At 38.0% G+C, this 12,619-nt stretch overlaps 1 protein-coding gene across 1 annotated transcript; it reads right to left on the bottom strand.

The window, feature by feature from the left end:
- Positions 1-3,890, bottom strand: HSD11B1 (hydroxysteroid 11-beta dehydrogenase 1). Its single transcript, XM_036755536.1, is given in 5 exon segments — positions 1-72; positions 74-228; positions 366-509; positions 2,986-3,124; positions 3,729-3,890. Coding segments are annotated over 5 exon segments (672 nt in total).
- Positions 3,891-12,619: the final 8,729 nt, after the last annotated feature.

The raw sequence follows: 12,619 nt of genomic DNA, 5'->3' as shown, positions 1-12,619 counted from the left end.
TTAAGGGAACTGTTGATTTCTCTTAATTTTATTTATGTTGTAATGTGATAATATGACATTTTCCTGTATTAATCCTACTTGGATTCCACAGCAATAGATGCATAATGTATGGGTAAGCTATTTCTTTCTAATGCAAAACTCCCCCTTTGATGATCTTCAATGCACATTCCTCCTTTGGTGCTGGATTTCTATCATTCACAATCTCAGAAAGAGTTTTTACAATTGAATCTGAAGAGGAAGAGACACAAAAAAGTCAGGTTACCAAAATCAGTGATGTACCCTGCATAATATAAGGTCTATATCAGAAGCTTTAATGTTTCTGGTGTTTCCCTATTGTCTCTTTTACCACCCAGTGCTGATCTCACCTGTGTTTATTAAGCCGAGGATGCAGTGTGTGATGGATACGTTGACATTCATCGTTTATAATTCTGTTTGCAGTGAAGAATAGAATCCATCTAGAGCAAACTTGCTTGCCGAGTAGTCAGCAGTGAGTGGCATACTTATTTTCCCTAGACAACAAGCAGAAGTTGATGATTAGGGACTATACCTTTTAGCATTGAAAAAGCTGATTTCTTCTATCTTCTCAACCAGTTGTGTCATTTTGGGAAAGCTCAGTTCCAGAATCTCAGAGTTGGAAGGGACATCAGAGGCCATCTAGCCCAGGTGATATATGATCAAGAATTCCTTCATAATATCACTGACCTGTCCTCCCCTCTGCTTGAAGATCTCTAGGGAGAAGGAGCCTCTTATATTCCCTCAGTTCATTCTACTTTTGAACAGTTTCTTCTTAGTAACCTAACCTCTATATAATGCCTATCGCTTTTCCTTTTGCCATCTCAAGGCAAGCAGAACAAGTTTAATCCCTTCAAATATAGAAAGAGGTTTTAGAGTGGGTCAAAGATTCAGCCAGACCTGGAAGCAGGGTCAAATCAAATCAGCTGGAATTACAGTTCAGGGGTGGGGAACCTGCAGCCTTGAGGTCACATGTGGTCCTCTAGGTCCTCAAGTGTGGCCCCGTGACTGAGTCCAAACAGAACAAATTTGTTCTGTGAACTTTGAATTCAGTCAAAAGGCCACACTTAAGGACCTAAAGGGCCACATGTAGTCTCCAGGTCGCAAGTTCCCCACCCCTGGTTTAAGTGGTCTTTGTTTAGCATCTAGACTAATTCAGTCAGCCAGTCAACTAGCATTCATTAAGTGCCTGTTATAAGACAGATAACACTCTGTAATTCTTCCTTTTTATGTATGTCTTTTTTTTTTGTTTTTTGTTTTATTCTACTCAGTTTCTAGGTCTGAAGAGTGAAAATGTTTATTATTAGGAAATTAAGAAGCTGTGAAACAGGTCCATAACAATCACCAAAGAGAGAGGAAATTTGCTTTCTAATTCCTGGTGGCTGAATGTTTCACCTTGCCCAATCAGATAACATATAGTTGGAGAGAATGAGATGTGGAGTTCAGGAATGACAAATGGGTAGGATTGATTTTGTTTGTTTTTATCCATCCCTATTTCTTTTTCTAAAAAAATATTTTATTTGTTTTAATCATCCAAAATCTGTCTCTCTCACCTTTCCCTCCTGCCCCACAGGGAGCACATAAGAAAAACAAAACCCATTACAAACATGTATAATCAGTCAAAACAAATATCCATCTTGCCCATGTCCAAAAAAATGGTCTCATTCCGCACTCTGAGTACTTCATCTCTATGTCATGATGTAGATAGCATATTTCATTACTAATTCTCTGGAATTATTATGTTGATAAAAGATCAGCAGAATAATTTTCCATTGCATTTATATGCCATACCTTGCTCAGCTATTCCCTAGTGTATGAGCACCTTCTCAGATTCCCATTCTTTAACACCTCAAAGGGCTATAAGTATTTTTGTGCATCTTTAGGGTTTGTTCTGCTTGGGACTAAGCCTTCCCTGAATCTTTGTTGTTGTTGAGTTGTTTAGTCGTGTCTGACTCCTTATGATTCCATTTGGGGTTTTCTTGGTGAATATACTGGAGTGGTTTGCCATTTCCTTCTCATTTTTCGGATAAGGAAGCAGAAGCAAGAAGGGTTAAGTGACTTGCCCAGGATTACACGGCTAGTAAGTGTTTGAGCCTGGATTTAAACTTCCTGGTTCCAGGTCTGGGTAGGGAGTATCCTTCCCTCAAATTCCTCTTCCCTGAAACTGAACTTCCTCCTTTTTCAGTACACTACCTAAGACCTCTCTACATAGGAATGCCAATTTGTATACAAGCTGAGTCTGTGACCATAACTGGGTAGTGGGCAACAAAGCTGCCGGTTTGTACCCATCCCTGTAGCAGTCCCCTGCAGCCTCTCCCCAGGCAACAGAGTGTTCCACCATCTCTATGCTCCTGGCCAGACCTTGTTTCCAGTGTCCACAGACATCTCTGCCTTTCCTTATGCCAAGCTGGGCTGGACAGATAACTCACCGTGGCTTTTTCTCTATTTCTCCTTTGTGATTCAGTCTGGTGCATTTTCTAGGTTAGTATAAACACGTCTTCTTAAACTGTGGTTTGTGACTCCGTATGGGGTCGCATAACTGAATGTGGGGGTCACGAAAAATTTGGCAGCAGTAAAAGGTTTCTGCACACAACAATCAAAAATTAATTCAAAATCAAACACGTATCTGAGGTGTTTCTGGCAGTACTCAACCATATTGCCATCACAGAACTTAACTGCAGCCTTGGTTTCGAACACACAACCTGCATACTTTGCACTGTGCATGCTGTCACACCATGTAATGCCAACAAATGTTTCCAGAAACACCTGGGCTCAGATTCGAGACTATTGTATATTATAAATTGCAGTGTTTATACTGTATGTACAAAATTGTTAAATGAATTTAGGCTTGGGTTTAGGACAGAATTTCTAACAATTTCTGAAATGGGCCTAAACGTACTTCTGCCATTTTGTACAATGTATTTATGTGAAATCAAAATATTGATCAACTCTGAAAAACTCTAGGGAGTTCGCCAGAAGAAGAGCAGGGCTCAACCTTACCTATCAGCTTTCCTGCCTTTGTGACTACTTGCTCTGCAAAAACCAAGTCCTCCATGGTTCCAGGGATGGAGCATGCTGAGGCTGCTCCTAGCTTCAAACACTCAGAGATGACCTGTAATGGCAAGTTATCACAAATTCTTCGTCCTTGAATCTTTAGCTTCCTTCAAAGCCCAACTCATGTACCACCTCCCTGATTTTCCCAACGGCTAGTGCCTAGGACCAAGGCTCCAAAATTACTTGTATTTACTTTGTATATATGTTGCATTAGAATATGAGCTCCCTCAGGGCAGGGTCTGTTTCGTTTTTTGATGTTGTATTCCCAGTGCCTGGCAGGTAATAGTTGCATAGTAAACGCATAATGATTGATTTATTAATTATCAATTCCTTTAGATCTTTATTAAGATTCCACCATAGGATGCGTAGTGCCATTTTAGAAGAATGAGTTAGTTACAGAGGAGAGTTAGGACAAAGTCTTGCTTTTTAAGAGTTTATCATCTAATTAGGTTGTGAATGTATATTTTTGTTAGTAAATTAATTCTGAATAAATAATTGTGCATGGACTTTATTCACTATTTAATGTGTTTGAGAGTTTAACATAGAACACATATGTATCATATATTGTATGCATGTTATTTTGTGTGTATATATATATATATGTATATGGGGTGAATGACCATGCATGTCTATGAGTATAGAAGTTTTCTGATACTTCTTACCTTCTTCAGCTTTGATTCAGTCTGTGCTGTCACCACCAAGTGGGCTCCCATCCATGCCAGGTGATAGGCTATTTGTTCTCCAATGGCTCTGCTGGCACCAGTGACAATCACCTTCTTCCCTTGGAGCACCTCTAGAAAGCCCAAGATGGCAACAAGGAACATTATTGGCAGAAATAATCTCATATATCTTATCTTAGAAACCAGAGTCAGATGTAGTAGTTTCGTTGGTTATATTTCAGGGTTTACAACCTCAGAGCTAGACTCAATTCAGTTTATTTCAACAAATTCTAAATTGTGAGTAAATATCCCCATTACAGATTCTCTGAAGACCCAGATCCATATGCACATAGCTATATATTCCTTTCACACCATGTTCCTGAACTCCAGGTTATACCTCCTATCCACCACTTCACCTGCTCACTTTGGGATCTAGGCTTCGGATTAGCAAGCCTGCACCATTTTTAGCCCAGTTTAGACCCCATAGTGCCATCTTCATGCCATGCTCCTCCACCTCATACTCAGCACTTCATCAACTTCGGTGAGGACTTAGTTTTCTGATAGTCAAGACTTTATCATTTCTGACTCAATTTCTGATAAGCAAGACTTTATTATTTCAAACTCAATCCTAAATTCCATCCTGCTCTTACCCAGAACTCAGAGTATGGAACATTCCAGCATGCAGGAAATGAAGACAGGATGAGGCATTTGTGTCAGGGCAAGAAGAGACCCTGGACTGATCCATTGACATCTAGACCTTGTGCAGGATGTGAGAGTAGGTGCCAACTGGCAGCTCTTTTACTCACTGCTGAGTTCTGGGTAACAGATACAGAGAGGACTGAGGAGGAGCTTGCTAGTGTTTCAGAATGAGAAGTAGATACTCCTAGGCTGTGTGCTGAACTAAGAATAAATTCAGAAACAAATAGCTGTGTGGCTTTGCTTCCAGGACTTGAATGGGGTCTCCAGGCTATGCTGAAGTCTACAGAAGAATAAGCAGGGAAGGAATCCCAGACCAAAGAGGAGCCTGAAGTTCTGTCACTTGGAGTTCATAGAGCTTCGTGAGCTTTTTGATAGTGGGCAAAACCAGCAGCAGTCTGCCAGAACTAACCCGAAAAAGACAACAGGAATGTTGGGCTGATCCAAATCTAGATCAGGAATTTGCAGAGCTCAGACCAAGAGGGCAGGGAGCAGACTTTGCCTGAATCACACCACTTTTGGAACACTGAAAGCTTATAAGTCCTTAGTCTGAGCTGCCCCTGAAGTCCCAGAATAAAGCAATTTTCAATTCCCGCAAATAACAGAAGGATCCAAGAAGACAAAAGCTCAGTTTGGACATTTTCTCCAGCAGTGTGCAAAGACTTGTTCCTAACATAAGGATCAAAGTCAGGAGGTAGGCTGGAAGAATGAGCAAACAAACAAAAAAAAAAGAATCTCACCATAAAAAGATATTATAATGTTAGGGATGTTCTAGACAAGAACCTCAAAAAAGAGAATGACTTCAAACTATTTAAAAGTAAATGCGAAGTCTCAAAGAAAAACACAGAATGAGCACAAGTCCAACCAAATTTGTTGGAGATAAAGAAAGTTTTAAAAAAGAGAGCGTTGGGGAAGCGAGGTGGCACAATAGAGCAGCAACCCTGCAGTCAGGAGGACCTGAGTTCAAATTTGATCACAGACACCTAGCACTTACTAGCTGTGTGACCTGGGCAAGTCACTTAATTCCAATTGTCTTGCAAGAGAGAGGGAGAGAGAGAGAGGGAGAGAGAGAGAGAGAGAGAGAGAGAGAGAGAGAGAGAGAGAGAGAAATAAAAATGTTGATGAAAACAATATGAAAGTGCTAGAGGAAAAAATGGGAAAATAAATGAGAGCTATGGAAGAAAGATTTGGAAAGAGAATCACTAGCTTGTAACAAGAGTGCAAAGCTTACCCAAGAAAATAACTCCCTGAAAGTTGGAATTGACTAAATAGAAGTTAATGACTCCATGAGACAGTGAGAAATATTAAAATAGAGTCAAAAGACTGAAAAAATAGAAGAAAATGTAAGACATATGATAGCAAAAACAACTGACATGGAAATCAGATTGAAGATAGGTATTTTAAAAATCATTGGACTACCTGAATACATGACCAAAGAAAGGGTTAGACTTCACATTTCAAAGAATCATAACATAAAACTACTCAGATCTCTTAGGAGAAGAAAGCAAAATAAAAATATTCACCTCCACTGTTCACTGTCCATTGTTTCCCTCTGGAAAGAAAGCCTCAAATGAAGACTCCCAGGAATATCATGGCCAAAATCCAGAGCTCTCAGGTCAAGGAAAAAAAAGCTTCAAGCAGACAGAAAGAAAAAAAATTCAAGTTCAAAAGAGCCACAAGCAGTCACACAATTTAGCAGCCACAACCATCAAAGAACAGAGAGCTTGGAATATGGTATTCCAGAAGGCAGAAAATATAGACTTACAACTAAAAATAACTTACTTAGAAAAACTGAGTATAATCCAATAGTGGAAGAAATGGACCTTTAATGAAAGAGAAAACTCCCCAGTATTCCTGATAAAAAGGCCAGAGGAGAGTATAAACTTTGAAATACATACATGGGGTCAAGAGAAGAATAAAAGAGCCAATGTGAATGAGTAATAATATGGGAACAAACAAGGTTAAGCTGTTTACATTTTAATATGGCGAGATGATATAGGTATTCCCTCATCATCAAGGGTCACAGATGGAGTCTAATCAGACAGAGGGTCTGAGAGTAATTCTGTTATGTTTTGATGATCTTAAAAGAAGAATGGAAAGGGATGGAAAGAAGAATATACTGGAAGGGGGGGGAAGGAAGAGAGAGGAAGAATGGAGAAAATTATTTCACATAATTGGGGTGTGCAAGTAGAAGTCTATGTCAAAAGGAGGAGGGTGTGTGTGTGTGTGTGTGTGCATGCACATGTGCATGTATATGTATAAATGGGCAATGCTTGAATCTCATCATCTTTTGAAATGGTCAAAGGAGGGAAGAATGGGCACAAATGTATACAATTGGGTAAAAAATACATCTTACTCAACAAGGAAACAGTAGAGAAAGGGGAGAAAAAGAGGAAGGGTAAATTAAAGGAGAGTTAGAAAGGGAAAAAAAAAAACAACTCCTAAGGAGACTGTGGGAAACAAAGAAAAGGAAATGTATAAGAGAATAGGATTGGGGAGAGGGGCAGGGAACACAAATTAAGCATCATAATCTAATGTGATTGGGATGAACTCATCCATAAAATAAAAGAGGTTAGCAGAATGATTTAGAAAATAGAATCTAACAATATGTTATTTACAAGAAAACACTTGAAACAGAATGATACATATAAAGTTAAAAGTAAGAGGCTAGAGCAGAATCTATTAGGCTGGAGCTGCAGTAAAAAAGGGCAGTGGTAGTAATTATGTTCTCAGTCAAGAGAATAGCAAAAATTGACCTAGTTAAAAGAGATAAAAAAGGTAAATTACATTTTGCTAAAAGGCACTATATGCAACAAATTAATATAAACATGAAGCATAAATGCATCAAATGGCATGGCATCTAAATTCTTTTTTTAAAAAAAATTATTTAGTATTTTATTTTTCCACAGTTACATGTAAAAATGATTTTTAACATTCATTTTTTTAAACTTTGTGTTCCAAATTCTCTCCCTTCCTCCCACCCCAACTCCCATCATTGAGAAGGCAAGCAATTTGATATAGGTTATACATGTATAGCCATGCAGAACATTTCTCTATTAGTCATATTGTGAAAGAAAACACAGACCAAAAAAAACCCTAAAAAAGTTTTAAAAAGTGTGATTCAATCTGTATTCAAACATCGACAGTTCTCTCTCTGGGGATGGAAAGCAATTTTCATCATAAGTCCTTCAGAGTTGTCTTGGATCACTGTATCACTGAGAATAGCTAAATCATTCATAGCTGATCCATTGCTTTTACTTATGTTGCTGTTACTTGATACACAGAATATTTCACTTTGCATCAGCCCATGTAAGTCTTTCTAGGTTTTGCTGAGAGCATCCTGCTCAACATTTCTTATACCACAATGGTATTCCACCATAATAACATAACACAATTTTTCTGTGAGTAACCACAAGCACTCTTTTCTGCCCTGGAACTATGACAAGGGTCCCTACTCCACTGTGGCTGCACACTCTGGTGTGCTAGTGTTCTTCCTCACCCTGGGACTGCCACCCAGGAATACAACCTGGATATAACTCAGTGTCCTGCTTCAGTGCTAGCAAAGAAACCCCTATAATCTCCTTCTGACCAGTGATTCGACCCCCTTACCATCTGTAGGCTAAGAGGTCTGGAAGCAGCTGCTGCTGCTGCTGCTGATTCAGTGGTTCCCAAGGCCTGATCCTGGTTTGTTGGGGCTGGGTCTATGCCGGCACTGCCTGCTCTGGACTGTGCTCCACTTTCACCTAGGTACAACAGAACTTTCCTCCTGACCTTCTAAGTTGTCTTTGGCTAGAAAATTATTTCATCCTGTCCTTTTGTGGATTCTTCTGCTCCAGGAATTGTTTTATGGCATTCTTTAAAGATGTTCAGAGGGGTTTTGGGGAGAGCTCAGGCAAATCACTGCCTTTTCTCCTCCATCTTGGCATCTGAATTCTTAAAGGAAAAGGTAGATGAGGTATAGGGGGAAATAGGTAGTAAAACTCTAGTAATGGGAGACTTCAATTTACTCCTCTCAAAACTATATAAATCTAGTAAAAGGAAACCAAACAAAAAAGCAGTGGAGGACTCAAATAGATGTTTAGAAACATTAGATATGATAGATCTCTGAAGAATATTGAATAGGAATAGAAGGGAGTACACCTGCTCTCAGTTATATATGGCACTTTCCTAAAAATTGACCACATTAGGGCATAATACCTCACAAAAATGTAGAAAGGTAGAAATATTAAGTATTAAATATTAAATACGTGTATTATGGACAATGCTGTAATAAAAATTATATTTAATGAAGGGCTTGAATAAAACATTAAAAATTAATTGGAAGCTAAACAACTCAATCTTAAAGAATGGATGGATCAAGAAGAAATCATATAAATAATCAATAATTTTAATAACTTCATAATGACAATAATGAGATCACTTGCTATTAGGATGCAACTAAAACAGTACATAGGGGAAAATTTATAGCACTAAAACACATTCATCAAGGAATAAAAGAGAAAGAATAGCTCAGTGAATTGGGCATGCAGAAAACCAACAAATTAAAACTACCCAAGTGATACCAAAATAGAAATCCTGAAAATTGAAGAAAAGATTAATAAAAGTGAAAGCAAAATAAAAAATTGAATTAAATTAGGAATTGGTATTTTGGGAAAAAAGTCCACAATAAAACAGGCAGGACTTGAACTAACTTGATTTTAAAAAGAGTGAATAAAACCAAATCACCAATATAAAGAATGAAAAAAAGGTGAATATATAACCAATGATGTAAAAAAGGACAATAATTGATTAAGAGCTATTTACCTAATAATATACTAATAAAGCCAAAAATCTAAATGAAATAGAGGAATATTTAAAAATATATAAATTGCCCAGATTTTTTAAAAAATAAGTTTTTATTGATTTCTTTTTAAAAAAATCATCTTTGTAATCTCCAGGATCATCTTTCCTTTCCACTCTCAGAGAGCCATCCTATACAACAATATTTTTAAAGAGGAAAAAGTTAAAAAACATATGTAATCTATAACAACTGTGGCCCTCCTACCTTCACAAAGGAGTGGATTAGGGGTCTCCTTTCATATCTCTTCATTCAAGTCATGCTTGATATTTATAATTTTGTTAATTCACTTTTGATTTTTTGGTGTTTGTTCTTTCCATCTACATCATTGTAGTTATTGTATATATATATTTTTGGCTCTTCTTACTTCCCTTGGCATCAGTTCATATAGATCTTTCCAGATAGACTTCTACTTGCACATACCTATCTGGGCCATCTCCAGTTGTCCTGATCCATGTCTGGCCACTGGACCCAGATGGCTCCAGAGGAGAAAGTGAGGCTGATGACTTTGCATAACCCTCCCTCACTTAAATCCAATTCACTTGCATGTCATGGCATCATCTCCCTGATGTCACGATCCTCTTCAAGAATGAAGGACAAACAGCAACCTCTGTGAGTAGAGAGCTTCCAGCTGGGCAATTTGGCTTGTTTCTTTCTTTCTTTCTTTCTTTCTTTCTTTCTTTCTTTCTTTCTTTCTTTCTTTCTTTCTTTCTTTCTCTCTCTCTCTCTCTCTCTCTCTCTCTCTCTCTCTCTCTCTCCCCCCTCCCTCCCTTCCTTCCTTCCTTCCTTCCTTCCTTCCTTCCTTCCTTTCCTTCCTTTCCTTCCTTTCCTTCCTTTCTTTCTTTCTTTCCTTCCTTCCTTCCTCCCTCCCTCCATCCCTCCATCCCTCCCCCTCTCTCCTTTCTCCACATAGGGTATCACACCATTACCTTCTGGTGCTCTGCTCAAAGGGAATGTAAATTTTAATCTCCGAAACTTTTTTTTTTGTTGTTTTGGTTTTTCCCTTAAAGACCATCCTTAACCTCAAATCACTTTGGTCCCAGACCAAGCCCTACTTGGTCACTGTTTGGGCCCTGATTGACTCAGAATGAATGCAAGTAACAATTGTTTCTGTTTTGGTCAGAAACCCTGAGGGTCTTCTCCTCCCAGATCTTTTTTTTTAAGGAGGCCATTCTTTGCCTCATTTTTTAAAAAGCCTTAATCACTGAATGGGTGCTACCTCAGGTAAACTGAGACCGGTTAAAGACCTTAACTTCAAAAGGCCAAGTTCCCCCACTACATCCTGGGCCATCTCCAGTTGTACTGATGTATATCTGGCCACTGGATCCAGATGCTCCAGAGGAGAAAGTGAGGCTGATGACTTTGCAAGCCTCCCTCACTTAAATGCAATTCACTTGCATGTGGTGGCATCACCTCTTTGATGTCATGGTCTTCTTTAAGAATGAAGGACAAACAGCAGCAGCAGCAGCAACAGCAGCCTATCGCTGACTCCTCTCTATCTCTTACCCTCATATCCATTTTTTTTGTCAAGGCTTATTGATTCCATCTTTGTAACAACTCTCGAACATGCTCCCTTCTCTTCTCTGATACTGCCGCCACCCTGGTGTAGGCTCTCATTACCTCCTGCCTAGACTATTGCAACCTGTTCCTTGGTTGAACTGTCACAAGTCCCTCCCTACTCCAGTCCATCATTCACTCAGCTGCCAAAGTGATTTTTTCTCAAGCACAGGTCTGAATATATCACCTCTATACTCGATAAACTCCAGTAGCTCCCTGTCACCTCCAGAATCAAATATAAAACTCTCTGTTTACCATTCAAAGTCCTTCATAACCTGCCACTCCCCTTCCCACCCCCCCCTTTACAGTTTTCTTACACCTTACATGCTCTTTCACTCATCACCATGTAGTGTCAGATCCAGGAACACTGCCTCCTTCGAACAAGAATCCCCATCTTCCAGCTCTCAGCATTGTCACTGACTGTATCACATTTCTGGAATGCTCTCCCTCCTCAACTCTGCTTCCTGCTTTCTTTGCTTCCTTTCAGTCTTAGGTAAAATCTCATTTTCTCTGGGAAGTAATTTCGAATTTCTCTTAATTCTAGTCCCTTCTCTGGATTTCCCTGATTATTCCAATTTACTGTGTATATAGATTGTTTGTACATGCTTATTTATATATCTTACCCATTAGATTGCAAATTCCTTGAAGGCAGAAAGTGCTTTTTGCCTTTCTTGTTATGTAATGGTTGGCATATCTTAATAAATACTTATTGAATAGTATTGATCAGAAAATTTAAATAATACATTAGTGAGGAGATTAACTATGACTGAATAGATTGAATTTATTGAATACAGGGCTGGTTTAATATTTGGAAAATTCATTTTTTAAAACATATTCAACCACATTAATAACATGAACAACAAATTTATATGATTATATCAATAGGTATAGGAAAAGCTCTTGAAAGATACAATACCCATTCCTGTTTTAAAAACAATGCTAGAAAGTATAGGATAAGTGAAATTTTCCTTAATAGGATAAGTAGTACCTAACTAAAACCAAGAGTAAGCATTATTTGTAATGGTGACAAACTAGAATTTTTTCCAGAAAGATCAGGGTTAAAGCAAAGATGTCCATTATCACCATTTTCAATATAATTCTTGAAATTCTAGCTATATTAACAAGACAAGAAAAACAAATTCAGGGAATCATCATAGTCAAAGAGGAGATATAATTATTACTTTTTGCAGATTATATAGCGTATCTAAAGAACCCTAGAACTTCAACTAAAAAACAAATTGAAACAACAACTTCAACAAAAGTTGTAGGATATAAAATCAACCATTATAAATCATAAGCATTTCTGTATGTTACCAAAAATTTGGCAGGAAGAGATAGAAAAATGCCATCTAAAATAACTACATAAAGTATGAAATTCTTGTGAGTCTATTTGACAAGGCATACACAGGAACTATGTAAACACAATTATAAAACATTCTTCATGCAAATGAAGGCATATCTAACTAATCAGAAAAATATTACTTGATTATGGATAGCTCAAGCCAATATAATAAAAATGACAACATTACCTAAATTAATTTACTTATTCAGTGCCTTACTGATCAAACTACCAAAGGATCATTTTGTAGAACTAGAAAACATAGTAACAAAATTCAACTGGAGGGATAAATATTAAGAGAGTTAATGAAAAAAAGGGGAAAGGACAAGGGCCTAACAATAGCATATCTTAAAGCTGTAATCATCAAAACGATTGGTACTGGGTAAGAAATTAAGAATTTGATCAGTGGAAAAGATCAAGTAAATAATGTACAGAAGCAAATGGGCATAGTAACCTAGTGTTTGA

The sequence above is a fragment of the Trichosurus vulpecula genome, chromosome 4 (assembly GCF_011100635.1).
Source record: "Trichosurus vulpecula isolate mTriVul1 chromosome 4, mTriVul1.pri, whole genome shotgun sequence".
Classification (NCBI taxonomy): Eukaryota; Metazoa; Chordata; class Mammalia; order Diprotodontia; family Phalangeridae; genus Trichosurus; species Trichosurus vulpecula.
The sequence above is the reverse complement of the archived record's forward strand: the minus strand, read 5'-3'. Positions and strand labels throughout refer to the sequence as shown.